Source organism: Pteropus alecto, unplaced genomic scaffold (assembly GCF_000325575.1).
Source record: "Pteropus alecto unplaced genomic scaffold, ASM32557v1 scaffold76, whole genome shotgun sequence".
Taxonomy (NCBI): domain Eukaryota; kingdom Metazoa; phylum Chordata; class Mammalia; order Chiroptera; family Pteropodidae; genus Pteropus; species Pteropus alecto.
In genome coordinates this window covers 13,213,411-13,233,240 of record NW_006443138.1, presented here as the reverse complement: position 1 = coordinate 13,233,240, position 19,830 = coordinate 13,213,411, and the positions used below count along the sequence as shown (strand labels likewise).

The window sequence follows — 19,830 nt, the reverse complement described above, 5'->3', positions numbered from 1 at the left end:
ATAAGAAACTTTAAAATGTATTTTTTAAGTTTAAATATTTATGTTAAGTGTTTTATACTTTCGAAGGACTGGCATCTGTTAAGATACCCTTCCGTGAATTTTAGAGTATACGAAAATCACCTGGAGGGCTGGTTAAAGCTCAGATTGCTGGGCCCTATCCCCAGAGTTTTTGATTCAGTACGTCTTGGATGGAGCTGATAGCCTGCATTTGTAACCAAGCGATGCTAATGCTGAAGGTCCAGGTAGCACACTTGGAACTCCACTGCTTTCAGAGATTCCCATCTATTTGGCACATACCAGGGTTTTTTTGTTGGCAGAAGCTTCTCGGCCAGGCCCCAAGGTGGAGCCACATAGGAACAAAGAGAGCTGCTTATCCCAATTGTCTCCCACATAAGTCACCTTGTATTGACTCCTAGGTTCTGCCACCATAATCTCATCCCACCCCCACCCCCGCCAAAAAAAACCCACAAAATTTTTCCCTCCTTTAATGTTTACCACTGTCTGCTAACAATGAGTAGGTCATTAGATTAAAAATGAGATTTACACTTTGGATTTCTTCCCCTTAACCACTGCTTCTTATTTTCTTACATAACTCATTTTCTCTCTTACATATCTTTGCAGAATCTTGATTCTTTCCTGGCCTCATTTGTCTCTACCTATTGAACCCTATTGCTAGCCTATATCAATATACAGTCCGTATTCATTCCTTTGTTCAATCACTCCACAAGCATTTGTTAAAGGGACAATATAGAATGAATATGACAAAATTCTGCATTTGTGGGCTTCCTATGCAATGAAGAAATAAACATAAAAATAAGTATGACATATTAAAAAAGCGATGTGTAAATTTAAAAAAAATATGTAAGGTAATGGCCAAGAAAGTGACTAAAAATGAAATGTATCTTAGCTATTCTGGAAACACCTCTCTGAGAAAGCAATATTAATCTGAAACAGAAATATTGTGATGGAGGCAATAATGTAATGAATATAACAAAGGGTATTCTAGGCAGAGGAAGCATCGATTCAAAAGTAGAAAGATCCAGGGTGGTTGAAGTTAGTGAAGGAGTCAGGCAGGGAAAATTGTTAAAGAGGAGTTAATGTGTGGGTGTGGGTGGCAAAATTTTTCATAAGTCATTTGTAACCACATGTTACACACACACACACACACACACACACACACACACACACCTGGCATACAGACTAGAAGACTATGATGCATACAGGATGAGAAACAAAACTGTTCCACTGGCTGACAGAAGTTAAAATATCAGTAGCATCTGAGAGAAGAGAAACTGAAAACTAATATCATAATTCACTGTCTAGCCTTTGGAGTTGGCTGTACTAAAATGCACAAGGAATTGTGCACAGTTCTTATTTCGGAATGTGAATACAAAAAGTTTTAACCTTTTGTCCTCTTCATGAATGCTGAATTAAAGAACCACTCTAGGTATTGATAAATAGCACTCCTTACTCAATAAAGAGAAAATTCTGAGTGAAGAGGGGGCAAAATCAGGTCAGAAGTATATTTTACATTATTTTACAAAGACCATTCTGAAACAGAAGTGGTTCTGATAAAATTAACAAAGCAAATTCCAGCAAAATAATAACTAGTTTGTGAAACACACACACACACACACACACACACCTTAAAACAATTATGAAACAGAAAATAGCCTAAAGCAAGAGTTGTATGCTTCTGACAAACCCCTCAAGAAAAGCATTAAGCTTACTACACCTGATAATTTGAATTACACTTCAATCTTTATATCATTAGCCTCCAGGTATATCTGAGAGTATCAGAATTGAATTTATCAGCTAGGGTTCTTTTCAAGTAAAGAACGTAAGTCTGTGTTTATAAGTTTGCTTTTACAAATATTAAAATTTGCCACCATGAGACCTGAAATTTAAGTATTCTCACTAGCAAGGCAATTTTTCTGGTGTACAGAGCTAAAAAGTCTTGTGAGTGAAACCACTTTAGTTTTTAAAATGTTTCAAAAATAATTATGTTAAAATAAAAGTCCTTTGGTTTATACTGTAAAACTCCTAGGATCTCATTTAGGAAATGACTTTATGCACGCCTCACAATCATTTATGCTGATTGCATTACCTGTCTGCATCCACCGTCACATCATGAACTCCCCTCTGGATGACATCCCTGGAAGTTGATGTGTCTGGTATTCGGTTCAAACTTCTAGTATACAGGTTGAGTCCTCCATCTGTCATGTACCTGAAAATAAATGTCTGATTAATCAACAGGAAATTAAATGACCTCATCTGTAAAATTTCACTTAATAAAAAACTGTTCATAAGTTTCAATAATTATGCAAATAGTCTTTATTATAGTTTTTTTTCTATGTATACATTCTACTCACCAGAAAGAATTAGAATATCTTTTCAAATTTACTAAGAAATCAATCTTCCTTACTACAACAAGTAACTAATCTTTCTCTTTTCCTCTTTTGTTATCAATATTTTGAACAGGCTTGTAGAAAATATGACACTTGGCAAAATAAAAGCAAGATCATTTCATTTTGTAAATACCATTTTTGAAGCATTGATGGTCATGGGAGTAATGAAACATTACTAAATTCAAAATTAATTTATTTGATAAGTAAAATGTATGCCATAGGGGCCACTATCATAAAATGATATCAAGATGCATTAAATGTTTAAAATGTTGCCAGGAATGGTTCAAATAGTTTCCATGTAATAACATTATGATCCCCACATTAGCGGTATAAAAAAAATAAGTAGGCACAAAAAGATTAAAAACTTACACAAGGTCACTCAAGAAAGTCTTAGGATAATTTTAGTGTGTTCAAATTCTGTAAGCTATGAATCACATAAAAAAGAACCCAAGAGTCTTACAAAGCATTACTAATTCCTCCTCTCCTTCTACTGCCACCTTTCTTTTTCTTTCTGTGTAGACAAACTTTGCATACTTATGGCATAATTTCTTTAGGTGTCTGTTTTCCAAGTATTTCCAGGCCATAAGTCACCACCCTGCTCTCGAATAAGATATTAAACTGCTTCCTATAGAGAGATATGTGTATTTCCCATAAGCACATTAGATATAGCATAAACTGACCATGTATTATGTTCATCACAAAAGCTCATGCTTTTTTAGTATATGCCAGTACAGTTATAGGAAAATATACATACCATCCACTCAATCAACAATCTAGATATATAACTCTCTTGTCTTGTCACTCATCACCCCTAACTATTATAAGATAGAGTATTCAAATCCGCGAATTGCATCATTATGCTCTAATTATGTCTGGAATTCACTGAAATAGGAAAAAGTAAATATCTTATCTTTTAATGTTATTCAATTCTACTTTCTCAGTCAACATGAAGATATATATAAATCTATGATCATAAGAATTCCATGCTATTTTTAAAACAGCTTTATAGTGAAACATATTTATGCAAGTGTATGAAGCATAAAAGTACATTTAAATAATAAAACTAGTATCAACTATCATATACCCATTACCTGGCATCAAAAATAGAACACTTCCAGTTTCTTCAATGTCCATACAGTCTCCTCCTTGTCATATCCCCAAACCTCTCCTCCAGAGATATCTACTGTCTTGAGTTTTCTGTTACATATGCCTTTACTTTTCCTTGTGGCTCTACCTCATGGGTGTGTAGCTCTAAAATATATATTGTTTAGCATTTCATTGATTTGACCTTTATATAAATTGAATCATACTATATGTATTCTTTTGTGACTTCTTTCACTCAAAATTACATTTTTGCAAATCATCTATGTAGATGTGTATGTAATGTTCCATTATTCATTTTATGGTTGAATAGATCAATTTTATAAGTACATTACAGGACATTTGGGCTGTTTTTAGTATGTTTTTGCTGTTACAAACAATGCTGCTGTGAACATTTGTGTACATACATTTCTTTGTGCTTACAGGCAAGAGCTTATCTAAGGTCTATATCTAGGAAGAGAATCACTCGGTCATAAGAGACATATACATATATTCGACCTTATTAATCAATGTCAAATAGTTTCAGAATAAACTCTTACTTGCCTATGGATGAGAATTCTCTTTTTTGTCTTAACTTGCAAGTTCCAGATTACCAAGGAGCATGAACATATTTTTACTTTGTTATAGCCCATTTTTTCTTTTTTTTGTCTGTGAAATGTTTGTCTGTTTTTGCTCATTTTTCTATTAAATTTTATGTTTTGTTGTTTTTTTTTCTTTCCTCATTGATACCAATCCTTTATTAGTTATATGAGTTGCATATGCTTCTGGGCCCAATGATTTATCACTGTGACGTATGCAGATAACTCAATTTCTACCCAATTAAAATATGTAACTTTCCCCCCAGTTTTCCAGGGTATGCCTTTTTTATTTCATAAATGGAGACTTTTTCAATGAGACTCATTTTAAGTAAGAGGCTTTCCTCTGACTAATTCCTAATTACTAGCAGATTCACATCCTCAAGGGTTTAAAGTAATTTTAAAAAGAGAAGGAAGAGATAAGACTACATGCTTCAAGAAATTTTGAATTCTCAGAATGCTGATTGATTTTCTGAGTTCTACTTAAAGTATACAAAAAATGAAACTCCATCCCCTTTTACTTCATGACATTCCTTGTGGTTACATAAGAAAAAAATCCTAAATAACTTCATTCATTACCTTGTCTTTTGAGCCTCTTGTCCCTTTAATCTCTGATTAAAACTGGGAGAAGAAAGTTAACTTTGTGACTCAATTTCTTCATGAACAGTAGCACAGACATTTCTATGCCCTTTTTGTCTATTTAAGGAAAACACCATCAAATTAAAATTCACCTAGATGTTTCTAGCCCTCTCATCTTCACATCTTTTAATTCCAGGCTAAGGCATCGGGGTACATCCCACCAAGGCCAACAATGGCACACTATGTAAACTGATGAGCAGTAAAGTACAGCTCATCCTAGGTGTCCACACAATACTCACTAATTATGTTTGAACTGAAACCAGCCATATCACCTGTTGACCATGCCCAGTCACCTTCTACCCTGGGAACAGAACTCTGAGTCATTCCTTAAATTTCAGCATCCTGTACTCTACCAGGGCAAAAGGAAAATGTCTAAGGCCAAACAGGTAAACCTCACCAGAGGAAGTTTTCATACAGGATTTGTGTAATTTTTACTTAGTTAATTTAGATATTGAATATGAATGACTGTTGGTCAACATAGAACATGTAGACCACTGATGCATATTTAAATGGACTCATGTTTTGAACTCTCCAAGACTTCATTTGAAAGACTGATAAGGAACAAAAATGGAGAACAGAAGTCTGAATTGGGTTTCCATTGAGGCATGAAATAAGTAGAAAGGACAGTGGGTATAACAACATACTTTCCTCCGATTAGTGAATTTAGCAGACTAGTCTGTTCTCATCAAAACAATTGCCTCGTCCTCTTACGCGCACAGCTGAACCGTATTTCACGGCCTCTTTTACAGGTATATCTGGACACACAGCTGTTCTGGGTAGAAGTCATACGTACCACTTCTAGGCCCAGCACATACAAAATATCTTATACCATGGTTCTTCCTCTCTTTGCCATCTGCCTATTGAATATCAGTGCCCAGGGTAATATAGGAAACCTAGTTGGATAAAAACATCCTCCTTTGTCTCAAATATGGTGCTCATCTCCCAACTGAAGGTCAGAAACACCGGTGAGGGTTTTATGCAAAAGAGAAATGAGCTTCTTTGTGTTGTTACTGAGATTTTGAGATTTCTCTGTTACAGTAGCATTAATTAATAACAGATAGAATCCTGGAAAATACAAAATGCTTCTGAGTATAGATATGACTGTAATATATATTACTATATACAGAAATCAGTTGTTTTAAAAAAAATTGCCTTAAAAAACTACTTACCTAAGAATTTATATACAAACACTTAAATACATATGTGTATTCATTTATTGAAAAAATGAGCACCTATAAAAATATAAAAACACTAGCATTTGAGTTACAAGTGGGCAGGCACTGTGTCTATATTATTCACACACAGTGCCTAGAATGTTGCTTGACACAGGATGAGCTCAAGAAATATTTTTTGAATACATACATAGCTACAAACATAAGCTCACGATCCCTCTTCTCTTTATATTCTTTTCCCAGGAGTCCTAATGTCTCCCATGAGGAGATAATTTCTACTATCTCCTATATGAGATCACACCCTATCTTATATCTCTACCCTGGGCACTACTTTTGCTTTACCCCACTGTCTCCACCTCAGCATTTTAAATTCCTCATCTTCTTTCTCTGCCATCTCACCAAAATTTAAAAAAAAAAAAAAAATCAGCTTTCTTTGCACCAATTTTCTCTTATGGTACCATTTTCTATCTCCTTCACTTACAAAATGGGCATCCTGTCTGAATTCTCTGCTTCTCTTATACTCTCATGGGTAGCCTATCATTGTTTCTGTAAATTTTAACATTATAGTACTTCCCATATCATTTTTTTCCCTTTTTTCATCCCTATCAATGTTACTCCCATATTTCTGATATTAAGACCATGGACCCAAATTCTTGCAATAGTGTCTGAAATCTATCCCCAGAGCTTCTTTCCTCAAACCGTTTTGCAGATTTCCCCTAAAATGGTCTTTCAAAAACCATCATTATCCTCATGTGGTGTTCTGTGACTATTAGATAATCTTTTCTAAGAAACAGTGTTTTCCATTGCTTATAGTACACAATTCAAACCTCTAAGCTTAATGTTATTGAGGCCTGTTACATAGTCCATATCTCTCAAATCTTATCTTCAAATGTTTAAGATTCCCTGAATCTCAGTTAAGGGAAAGATCCTGGAATGTTATCCAATCCAATTGTCCCTCTGCTTTGAAAATGATATATTAGTCAAGCTTGATGAATAATATATCTCCTACAAAACATACCTTTCTTACAAATTTTTCTCTTAATATATTTCCCTCCTCTATAGCTATTTAAATAAGGGAACAGAACTAACATATTTCCTTTTCTTCTTTCTATTTCATGCCAAGATTTAGTGCCTTCTCCTTAATTCTGAACTCTAAGCTAAAATTTTATCTGTATGAACCTTTTGAAATTACTCACACATTGCATTGTGGGTGTCCCTTGATTTCTGAGTTAAACTGCTCCCAAGAAATGCTTTTTTCTCTCCAGATAAGCATGTTATGCGTGTGTAAGTAAATACAGTTAATCCTCATGATTCACGAATTCCATAATTGTGAATTTGCCTACTTGCTAAAATTTGTAGGCTTAAAATCAATACTTGCAGCACTTCCGTGGTCATTCATGGACATACTCAGAGCAGTGAAAAATGTGAGTTGCCCATGTGGACATTCCTAGCTGAGGTCAAATAAGGTGACATTCTGCCTTCTTGTTTCAGCTCTCTTACTGTAAATGTGTCCTTTTCACAGTCTATTTAGAGCTAACTTTTTCACATTTTTGTGCTTCCTGTTGGAGATTTTGCTGTTTAAAACTGGCCCCAATTGTAGTGCTGAAGTGCTGTCTTGTGTTCCTAAGTGCCAGAAGACTGTGATGTGTCTTAGGGAAAAATACGAGTGTTAGATAAGCTTCATTAAGGCATGAATTACACTGTTGTTAATCATGAGTTCAACATTAACGAATCAACAAATTGAAATACACATAAAAAAGATTATATATTAATTCATTGATGAAATGTTATGACCAAAGGCTCGCAGGAATCTAGTCTGTATATCCCTTGGGAGTAATGCTTTAGTACTCACTAATTCAGTGTTTGTGGTGACTTTATAGAACATAACTACCACAAATAATGAGATTGCCTGCATATGTGTGTATGTATCTATATGTGCATATGTATATGCATATAAATATATGTGTATAGTTATATATATTATTAAATCTTCATCTAGTAGTGAATATAAAAATAAATAACATATATGCTCACATTTAAAGAGATAGAGAAAGAAAAGAAAGGAGAATACTGGAGAGAGAGAGGAAAGAATGAAGAAGAAAAAGGGGAGAGACAGAGGAGAAAAAGTTCATGCCTTACATATTCTTGTGTTGCCATCTCTGAACTGGGTATTCTCTCCCCGGTGGTATTAAATATTCACAATGATTATGACAATAACAATCACAAATTAGTACAATTATTAATGATATTAAGTATACTTATGAGGATGATGACAAACTTACTGCACAGGCTTTTTGCTACATACAATTTTGTGTTATTTCCCTCATTCCAAATAATTTTGTGGAGATTCTGCAACATTATCCTTATTACAGATGACAAAAAAAAAAAAAAAAGGGATAAATTAAGTTCCCAAGGAGCCCACAGATAGCAAATGGTATAAAGAGATTTAAATGAAGCACTGACTCTAGTGGCTACTCAATTACTTTCTACCCTAACTGACCATAATCTGCCCCCTTGATTCTACATCCTTCGAAATTCAGATAAGGTGGTTATCCTGGAATGGACTGCTGGATATCAGGATATCAGAGCAGAGCTATAAATCTGATCAAAAGCTCTTTTGTACTTTTAAAGTCTTGTCACCCTTCAAACAAGCTTTTCATGAATAAAGTCAGGAAAGGTTAGTCATGTAGAAGAATGATTTCTGACACTAGTCCTCTCAGATGTATAAGGACAAAGAACAGCTCAAAATGCAGACTGAAGTGCAAAATATAGATAAGGTTAATTGGAAAGCTTTTCCTTGCATTACAGAGCCTGGGTTTTGAAGTCAGACATACGTGAGCTCTAATGCAAGTCTAGCTTTTCCATATACAATTGAGACCAGTTACAATCAGTTTCTTTATCTAAAAAACAAGTATAAAAATACTCACCTCATAAGGGCTGGTGGTGAAAAGTTAAATGAATCAACATCTTTAAAGCACTTAATAAGAGTATAGTAGTTAACAGGAAGTATTCAAAAGAGCAATTACAATTATTAATAAAAGTAGTTTTGATAGAAATATCCTATTGCCTCCACTGGGGCTCATCCCCAGATTGAACGAAATATTCCAAATTTCCAAAAACACTTTAAAAGCTTTATAATCACAACATTTTTTAGAAGGTAATAAGAAACAGAAGGAGAACAAGGACTAAGATAAAATAGCAAATCTGATACCATCACAAAAAATAAATAGATGGAAACTTTCAACTCTAAAACAATTTTCCTTCAAGTTAGAATGGAGATGTAGAATTTAAAAATGCTATAAAATATTTGTTTCTCAAAGCAGTTAAAGACAGTTTTGACAAGCGAAAAACAAAAACAAAAATGGCACCTCAGCAAAATTCCTCTTGTCTCCTTCCCACGTCCTTCACTATAAAATATGTTATTTAAGAAGCATGAGAAAACCACTCTGAAAAACACAGGGCACATGTGTTTCTCTGAACTAACAATAGAGAAATTTAATGGCTTATAATGAAAAGGTTTTATAGAAATCTGAGATACTTTACTTTTCACGAATGAACAGAAGAGAGGATCTGAAATACCCTAAATACCTTAGATTTCTCGCATTGTCTAATGACTTTGTGAACTAACCTATATGCCCTCTTTATAACTAATGCATCTTAGTACAGCACTCCTCTTTACACAATTCTGTTAGAGACCAGGGCCCAGGCCACTTACCCACTGTTAATGTCATCAGTTCTGAGACTTTTCCCAAGGATATCACCATCACTCATATATCCACCAACATCAACTTCGGAGGACATGTCCAGGTCACTGCTTGCTTTCTCACTCATGTCAATTTGTGACATGTTTCCCAGCCGAGAGACAGCAGCTCGACGGAGAGGCGTTGTGTACATGAACCTTGAGGGGTCTGTGTGGATGAACCGACTGGTACCGCTGCGAGGGTAGCCAGCACCCAGGGAGGGAGCATCTCCAGCCTGAAGTCGAGGACATGCCTGGCCCAACCTCCAGGTCATGGGAGTGGGTCGGCTTGTCAAGTTGGGTATGGTCCTTCCATTCACTTCCGTTGTCACAGTGCTGTCAAATGTTGTCTCCAAGGTGCTGTCAAATAAAATGGAGAAGTAACTATAATCGGGTTCGCTTGGGGCCGCAGACCTAGAATGCATGAAGACAGGAAAGGCTGGGATTGAGAGTCATTTCTCAGAGAAATGTCATTTTCATGAAAGGTAAATTATACATTCATAATGAGATTTCTAAACATCTCTGTAGATGTCAAAGTGTGGGAAGGGACACTCATTAGCAGGGTTTGGTTTTGTTTCTTTTCTTTTTGTTTTTTGTTTTGTTTTGTTTTGCTTTTTTGTTTTCAAAAGAAAGGCCATCATTACATTTTAGATAAAACAAAATATTGTTTCATAGTTTCAACAAATATTTAATTTACCCCACTGTAGCCTTCTCAGAACTTTTCTGGAAGCTAACTACAATTATGTTTGAAAATCTCTCTACCACTCATCCCCAGATGCATTTCAACTACAACTTCAGTAACTGTTCTTTAGGGCAAGCATGAAAATCTTGCTTTTAGTAGAGATGGTGGTATAGTAGCTAATTCAGTTTGAATGGGAAATTATACAGAAGAAAATGTAGACGGGAGAAAAAAGTCCTTGGGTATATGCTGAGAAGTAACCAGCTTTGTCATGTAAAATTTAAGTGAGAAAACAGGGAACATTAAAAATCTTTCTTTATCATTATAAAAAGTTAAGTGCTTGATTGTAATTTTTTTCTTTACTGGCCCCAAAATATGCAGAATCGAGAAAAACCTGTGGCTTATCTGCGTCCCACGAAGACTGGACATAGTCTCTTCTAAATTCTGCCTCAAATCTGCTATGTTTTTAACTGTTCTCATTCTTCTCGTTTCAGGGTCTTCACCTAGAAAAGTAACATAATAATACATTTGTTATTCATGTCATTTACAGTCCTGGAAATAATTATGTACATATAAGTAATACAAATTCTTTTTCTTAAAAGTAAAATAATAGATAGGAAATTCTAAATGACTATTATTATCTGGAAATTATAATTTTTATTTCTACAAATAAAATGTGAATAGAAACAAACATAATGTGACAAGTAACTTGAGGTGGTGATAACAATAATAATTTGTAGGTCTATGACCTAATCACTGAAAAATGGGAGGGTCATTTGGAAATACACTGTATGTATATTACTCCATGTTATTGAGCTTAATTTAAAAATCTGAAATTTTATTTGGGTCCTAATTATTTCTATAATTACCTGTTTCTAAGCATACTCAGAATAGTTGAAAGAATCCTGCCTTATGTATCAAGTATACATTTGGACTCTGAGGTAAGATAATAGGATGGAGGTCGTTTTTACAGGATCAATATCTTTTCACATCTTTTATTTTATTAGACTCATAGACCAAAACTCACAACATTGGGTGGTTTTATTTTTTAATTATATCTTCACTTTCTACAGAGAACCAAAACATCCACATGACACAAAAAAGTTCCAGTAATGTCTTAGGCGTCTAAACTTAGAATGTGTTTAATGGGCATGAAACAAATAGCTCTGCCAGTGTGATAAATGCTGCAGCGCCTTATATAACCACCACCTATCATTTGGGGGCAGAGATGCCATTAAACCATTTGGTTTATGGCCATGTAATACTTACCAGGCCAGTGGCCATTTGAAGCTGATGTCTCTGGACAGATAATAATAATAACAGGCAAGAGAGTAAATGAAATAGTTTTTATTCCATTTAATTTAGGTTCAAGAAGATGTCCAGTGATGAGAAATTTTAATAAGAAGAAAAAAGGAAGGAAAGAATTGGAATGGATGGATTAAGGGTAGGCAAGGTAAAGAGAAGAAAAGGAAGGAAATGGAAAGAAAAGAAAAAGAAAGGGAAAAGTGAAAGTAGATAATAGCATATATTAAGTTCCAATATGAAAACTGTTCTATAGAAACTCAAGATGTCTCTCTCTAAACTATTTAAGAATGTAGGTAGACATTCAACCTGTTAATTTTTTCTCTACTATTCATGCTTTTAAGAAATACACAACAAATGCATCATTTAACATTTATAATACAATCTCAGAGTTGGTGGGGACATCAGAAGTTGTCTTACTTCACCTCTCAGCCAATGAGTTAACTCATCTCTACCTTATTTGGGAGATGGCCATGTGCCTCTGCCTGAAACCTCCAAGATTAGAAAGGTTTCTTCCTCTCCATTAAGAGATCTCTCTTTCCAATATTAGACAGATCTAATTGAGCAAACATTTCTTTAACTTCCACCCAGTGGCTCTTAAACCAAGTGAACAACTTTATACTATCTTTACCACAGCAGTCATTCAAATACTGGAAACAATAACTAGTAATAATTCCTCTATTTTCTTCTTCAGCCAAACATTACTACACTGTTCATTATTCCTCATCCTGAATGGTTGCCAAGACAACCATCATCCTGCTGCCAGTCTATAAATCTCTTCCTTTTAATTTACAAATTATTTAAATGATTAAAATATGCTTAATAATAGCATGATTATTTCAAACTTAGAAAGTACTAAAAACTTTCCAAAAGTAAATATATTTTAAAAAAATAGTGAAACTCATGTTGTGTCCTCATGCACATGGCATAAACTTTTCCTACACTAACTCATCATGCAATCTCTAACCTTATAGATTAACATTCTTTTAAAACTCAGAACTGTTATAACACTTAAGACTCTAACCATACTCTCCCTAGAAATTCTTTCCATCCTTCTCTTCGTAAATATAACAGAGTATTTGAGAAAAGCCTAAAAAGAAGTCTACCTTTTATTTCCAAATAATCTGGTAGAACCCTAAGGAAAAAGGGAAGTTTTGTAAGGAAAATCTTAAAGGGCAGAAAAAGAATATCATTACAGTCAAAGGAAAGGCAGAGTAAGATTTTACTCAAAGTGGACAAAAGAAATAATGGAGAATGAGACAAAATTGGAGAAGCACTGAAGTCAATATTCAGTTTATAAGATTTCATATAGTATAGAAGCATTAGATTCTAAGTGATGGGAAGTGATGAGAAGTCTTAAAGAAGGAAACTGTTGAGATGATCATTTTTTGTGGAGGGAGGAAGGAATGCAAATCCTTTACCGTACACAGACACACCATCACATGTCCTCTATTCCCGAACCCCTTCCCTCTGGGAGAACTTTTACATTGTAATCAAGCTGTATCTCAATCACTTGCCAACTGGTATAATATTAATAATATTGATCTCTGAATTATTTCTAATACCTTTTTCTGTATAAACTTTAAAAATGTTGTATTTTCAGACATTCCATTTTACTAAATATTTTTTTGACATCTTCATCTCCTTTTAAATTTTCTTCTTCCAGTCCAACAGGCATTTTAGATCTCTGGATTCTTTTAATCAAATCCATTGTTTTTTGCACAGCTTCCCTCATATTTTCAGAACCATAACCTCCCTCCCTCCTTTGGTTTTTCACGTGATGATATCCACTCATGACACTGCACCACTCATTACAAGATGACAAATGAAACTTTTCCTCCCAGCACTTATTGAGCAAAACATAACTGCAGCCCCACTCATGTCACGAAAGATAATGACCAAAATAAAGTTTATTGCAGTAAATAGTTCCAATGACCCACAAAAGGCAAGATACAATTATGTGCACATGCAAACCCCCTAATGAGGGATTGCACAAGTCTGAAATATCCTGTAAATTTGTAACCAAATAATGTCTAGATGATTGGGTATGTGGAGGGGACTGTAATTGAAAAGGGCAATTGTAAAAGCACAAATAAAATAAATATTTAGTTATGAAGGTTAGCAGAAAATTACACATGAGAAATTTAGTTACAAAAATGTTGTATCCCCTCTCACTTTCATAATTTCGAAGCCAACTATTGTTCCTCAATTATTAAGCCAATTGTATTATAATATATAATCACTGTATTATCATATACACTATAGTAAGGCCTTACGCATATTTCCCAGAATGGCATATTCTGCAATTCATTTTGAGTTTTTAACATTGGTGCAAACTGCTTTCTCATTGCTTGTAAGGTCTCCTCTATGAGTAGAACACAGAATAACAGGCTCAATTTGGTGCTTTTGCATTTTTACTTAGTGGCAGATGGACTATTTAATCTGTATGGTCCTGCTCTTATTTTTTAGGCTTTAATTATATACATTGTAGTTAACACTGCCAGCACTGTCGTCTTTTAATAGGAATCAAATTATATATGAATGAACCTAACTCAGAGAGAATTATATCCTCGACACCATCCATATTACAAATGTGATTATTTAGAGGACAGTTCCCTGATTTATTTTGAGAAATAACCCTAATTTTGTGGATGACTCCAACGTTGATTTAGATGGAAATCATCTGGTTAAGCCAAATATTTGTGAGAGAAATAGCAAAGCATGGTTAACAGCTTTACAGTTACCTTTTAAACATTTTCTTATATAGTTATAGTACAGATCCTAGTCCATTTGATTTATTAGGATATCCCAGAGTAAAAAGTGGAACTCAAGAAACCTTGCCTAAAAACTAACTTGGAAGTGGCCATTTTGAGCCAGAAGCAGATCCTAGTCAGGCATGTGGCAGGAATTTTGAAATTCCTGAGTGCTGTGGGCTAGGACAAACTCACCAACTTAACATGGATCATTATTTAGGGAATTGCATTAGAGTGCTTCATTATCCTGATATGATTATTCCTATGAGAGCTATTTGAATAGACTCTTCTTATTTTCTCACATGAATTTTTGAATACTAGCATAAATGGTGAAAAAATGGCTTAAAGAGAATAATCCTATAAACACAATAAACAGATGTTCAGTTTAAAAACCATGGAATATACAGACTTCTATTGAGAGATTACCTGTGATAGTAATGCTTCAAGTTATTTATGCACAAAAAAAGCATGTGTCATATAGACATCCACCCACAGATACTTTAACAGAGCAACCAACAAATACTGTCAGGAGAGGCACTCTGTTCATATCTTTGAAAATATTCCATAAGAGGTACTTAGAACAAGATAAATGCTATCATTTTAAAGGCAAAAGATGAATATTATTTGATTTTACAATTCCAGAGGATCAAAGAAAAAGAGTCTTAAGGATTGAGACTCCCTCTCTTGCCTTTGTACTGCATACAGGTCTTTTACGAGAAGCAGTTAATCACAGAAATCACACACAATGGTGAAGAAGTAAATCTTCGGTGTCTGAGCACCTGGTGTACTCAGATTCAGAAAGCACTCTTACCATAACTGCGGAAACATTACCCTTTTAAAGCCAAACTAACATTAAAAAATGAGTAATATTTGCCTCTGGCGTCTTTCTAAGTTTTCTTCTTCTAAAGCTGGCTTGCTAAGATTCCAGAAAACCTTATAAAACATCTTGTAACAGTAGAGTCTATATAGAGAATAAAAATACCCTATGTTTAGCATCAGTTGTATGAATCAGGAACAAAGAGATCACTGATCAGGTTTAATTCTTTCAAATTTAAGAAGTCCTATATGAAGTCATTTGTGGAAATATACATTGACATAAAATATGATGTGGTCAATAGTTTAACACTTGTGAATTTTTGAATAAGGGACTGTATGATGTAAATATACTTCAGTAGATATAATTTACTGAATTTATATATAAGAGTTAAAATGTATACAGCTTAGATATTTAGGCAAGTGGCAAAGCTGAGAGTTAAATTACAAAACTGAAGAATTATTTCTGCCATCTTCATATCTAGTTAATTAAAGATTATGTCAGAAGTTACTACTGAGACATGTCATCAAAAAGGCCTAGTTTGTAAAATATAAAAACAGTTCATAGCTATCTACATAGTTGTTTAAGTAGTCAAAATATACACACTCAGGATTTTTTTTTTTTTTTTTTTTTTGCCACAAAAAACAACAAAAACAGAAAACAAACAAAAATATGTGAGTAAAGCTGTCAGGAGAGGCCTCTGCATTTACAAAAATGTTACTAGAATTCATGGTGCTTGTTATTTAGGTAAAAACAAGGGCCATTTATTCAGGTACCACTGAGGCAGCAAAGGAAACTTGACCTATTGAGGAAATTTACCTATGAGGCCCTTCGTTCTTCATTACCTGCCTGTGGTGAGGTTACCTTGAGCAAAGTTGAATTAAAAGGCCCCATTAATGACTAAGTAAAAAATATGTTTCGAGTTTTAAAATACTAACACGTATTTATGGATATCTAGAATGTACTGGACACCAGGCCAACAGCATCTAGGGCAGATTGCTGCTATTTACTTTCTCCAAATAGACTTCACAACTTATTATCTTATAGCTCAGCTTTCCATAGAAAATAATTTAAAGAAACAAAGAATTATAAAAATTTTTTTGAGTAACTGCAGTTTTGAAAAATCAATTAAAAGAATGGAAGATATTTGACTAATGCTAAGGTGCAGCTCCTTAAAATTCCATCCTCATTTTAAGAGCAAGCCCAACTTACCTAATAAGTCGGTGTAAAGTGCCTGTTCCAGGTCGCCCAGCATTGTAAGGATCACGTCCTCATCCAGATGAGCTGTGCCTTCCCGCAGGCAGCTTTCTCCCTCCTCTTCCGCCCAGCTCCTGCTGATGCTGCTTGGTCTGGAGGATATGTTTTCATCTTCAGACCTGCTCTCTTCATCACTCTCACCTTCTAAGGCTTTTCTGGAAGACCAGTCTTCTAAGTCCTCACTGCCCGACTGGCTGGGAGGCAGGAGGCTCCAGACCCCTGAGCCGCTGGTGTGGTACAGGGACTGCACCGACCGTGAGAGGAACCTGGACAGAGAGCGCCTCTCTGCATAGTGGGATTCTCTCTGGCTGGCCTTCGCAGCATTTCCAAACCAGTTGGAAATGCGCACAGTGGGTCTCCTGTCCCCCTCACTAGTAAGGGGAAGATTGGTCAGAGACTTCTGTTTCTGAAGGCGAGCTCCCTTTCTCCTTACTTCTTTGCTCGGAAACACAGAGAGTGCTGCCGGCCGCTGCATGGCTCCTCTAGTGGTTTCTTCTTTTTCAGTTGGACTTCATATTGTCTTTTTTGAGCTGAGATGGCTACTGGCCCTTTTGGTTTTAATTAACACACGCACTTCAATAAAAGCCCAGGCAGGCTCAAACATTCACATAAGATTCTAGAGCTGCAGTACAATTAATTAGCTGACCACGGTTTAGCTTGCCGGCTCATTTCCCTAATCAGCAATACTTACAAACACATTTCTTGAACATATCTGAAGCAGAAAAGAGTTCACCAAAGCTGCTGCTCCAGCTGAAAAGTAGCGCAGGAATCCAACTACGTTTTCCCATCTTCCTCCAATCGCATGTCTCAGCAGGGTGATGGGTCCACATTTCCCTCTATTGCTTCTGTCTTCCCAAACGCGAGGTAGTGAAGCACCAGCGATGTCTCTCTCTCTCTCTCTTTTTTTTTCCCCCGTCTACCTCTCACCGGCCCTTGACTCTAGATGAGCTGACACAGAGCAGCATGTATAGTCTCTGCATCGGAGCCCCTTAAGAGCAGAGATCAAGCACTGAAGCCCAGCACCAGTGTCTCGCATTTTAGTATTCCACCTGCATTCTCAGATCTATGGCTCTTCCTTGCTGCTGCAGTGGATGCTGCTGGCTGCCATGGCAGCAAACATACTGCTAAATTAAAACAGAGGCACGGAAGCGGCTGTCCAGCCTAGAATGCCACAGGTTTCAAAGCCAAGGCTGAATGAGATTCTGCACTATTAACCCCATGCACATTTAAATCACCCTTGGCCACCCAGTCTCAAATATGTACACACACACACACACACACACACACACACACATGCACAACACTCACATACACAACACACACTCCCCTACACTGAGAATGACAGACTAATTCTCTATAGCTCCAGGCAGCTGAAGCAGGCAGATCTGCCTTCTGAATGTTGAGATTTGTGCTGTAAAAGCAGAGATCAAATTCAAGAGTGTAAAGAATCTAAAACATGAAGCATGACACTCTCCACCGGCTGACAGATAATGCTTTAAATGACAAATAATGCTTCACCTCATCTTTTAAAGAACAAATTCAAGGGCTTTTTATTCTGAGCTATTTAGAAAAATCCTAAGGTGACAATAACAATCATGATTTCTTTCTGTAAAAAAATTCCACACACACACACACATGGATTTCCCCCAATATTTTCACCCAAAGCATATAATTCAAAGTTTATGGTCAAGTATGTAGAATATAATGATGTGACAAACAACATAAAATGCACATTATATCTTTTAATGCTGAGCATTTTTCCTAGTGTATTCCATAAACCTACTGTAGCATAACTAGTTCTTTGTTTTGAATATTTTGATAAAAACAAAAAATTAACAATATAAATATCTTGCATTTATCTTGTACTGTTTGTATATTATGCCACCACCATGAAATTCTGATCTTATGAAAACTTTTAAAACATCTATCAGGCATAGTAGAGACTGTGTGCACTGAGAGCTAAGGAAAGAGTATTTAAAGAAAAACTTTTAAGGTTTTTCTGTCCATAAATATTCCTTATTAAAAGGAAGAAAGTGGAGAAATATATAGAAATATTCACGTCACTGTAATTGATAATGAATCCCTATCGTTTTCTGAACTAATATGATTAAATTAATTCTGATATCTCACCTCAGAAAAATCAACTAGGGGAAATGCCCAATTTCTTAATTACATAAATTAGCATTACAATATGCATTGCCTATATCTTTACATATGATAACAACCTACTTTGCAAAGTTAATTATTCCTTAGGCCCAGCCTCTGGGTCCATCACACTGAGATACTTTTTACATAAAAGGAATTAAATAGAACAGCAAGTATTTGTGATAAAAATTTTGTAGTTAAACAAACTTATGAATTGGGAATACTGATTCTCAATTCTTGCTCTTTAAAAAATAGTGTTTTTATAAAGTGTGATTAAATAAAATGAGGACAGAAGTGTCAAATCACAAAAATGGACAGAAGTGTCAAATCACAAAAATGGACAATTATCCTTCTAAAAACATAATTTTGAAAGTATTTTTTTAAAAATCAAAATGCCATGCCCCTTTAGATTCTTAATCAGAACATTCTTTTGTCTTCACTTTAACTTACTGTGACCCGGTGAATCGCCAAGTTATGAGACCACAGTAAATTTGTTGAAGTTACAAAACTTCGATTTGTCTGACAGGTATTACGCTAGCATTTTGTAGTGTATTCTAAAGTCTTACAGATGCACAACCAGGGAATCCTCATGCTTTAAAAATTGAAAAAGTAAACTTTATGCATCTATAAGTGAAAGCAATAATTATACCCTCTCCTTATATAATGGTACTTGTGTACCATTCAGCTTAGGCCAGTGGTTCTCAAACTTTAATATTCAGAACCTCTTGGAGTGCTTATTACAATACAGATTGCTGGACCCTGGCCCCACTGCTATTCATTCATTGAGACTTTGCATTTCCAACATACTCCCAGGTGATACAAATAGTGCTGGCTTTGTGGTCCCATTTTGAAAAACATTAGGCTGAAACTGGGGGTGATTTTTAACTGCATGCCCTCCCTCCCGAACCTTAATCAATATCAGAAGATATTTTTAAATATCACATTTGGGAGTTGTGATACTTCTGACATCTAATGGCAGAGGCCAATGATGCTGTAAAATATCCTACAATAACAGGACACCCTTCACAAAACGAATGATGCAGACTACAATGTCAATAGTGCCAAAATTAAGAAATTCTGGCTTAGATTAATTATTTTGCATTTATGAACAACTTACAAATTTCAGGAGCTTACAAACACAAAGATACACATTAATGTCCATTCTGTGTTGGCTGCAGCTCTGATTCAGGCACCCTTTATACTAAGACCCAGGCTGAAAAATCATCTCTAATCTGAGACATGTTGA

At 35.3% G+C, this 19,830-nt stretch overlaps 1 protein-coding gene across 1 annotated transcript in view; it reads right to left on the bottom strand.

Annotated features, from left to right (window-relative positions):
- NAV3 (neuron navigator 3) overlaps window positions 1–19,830 on the bottom strand; it is a 304,118-nt gene that overhangs the window by 126,999 nt on the left and 157,289 nt on the right. The window contains 3 exon segments of the mRNA XM_006923778.2: window positions 2,108–2,227; window positions 9,611–9,994; window positions 10,708–10,816. Of these exon segments, the coding sequence (XP_006923840.1) occupies window positions 2,108–2,227; window positions 9,611–9,994; window positions 10,708–10,816 (613 nt within the window).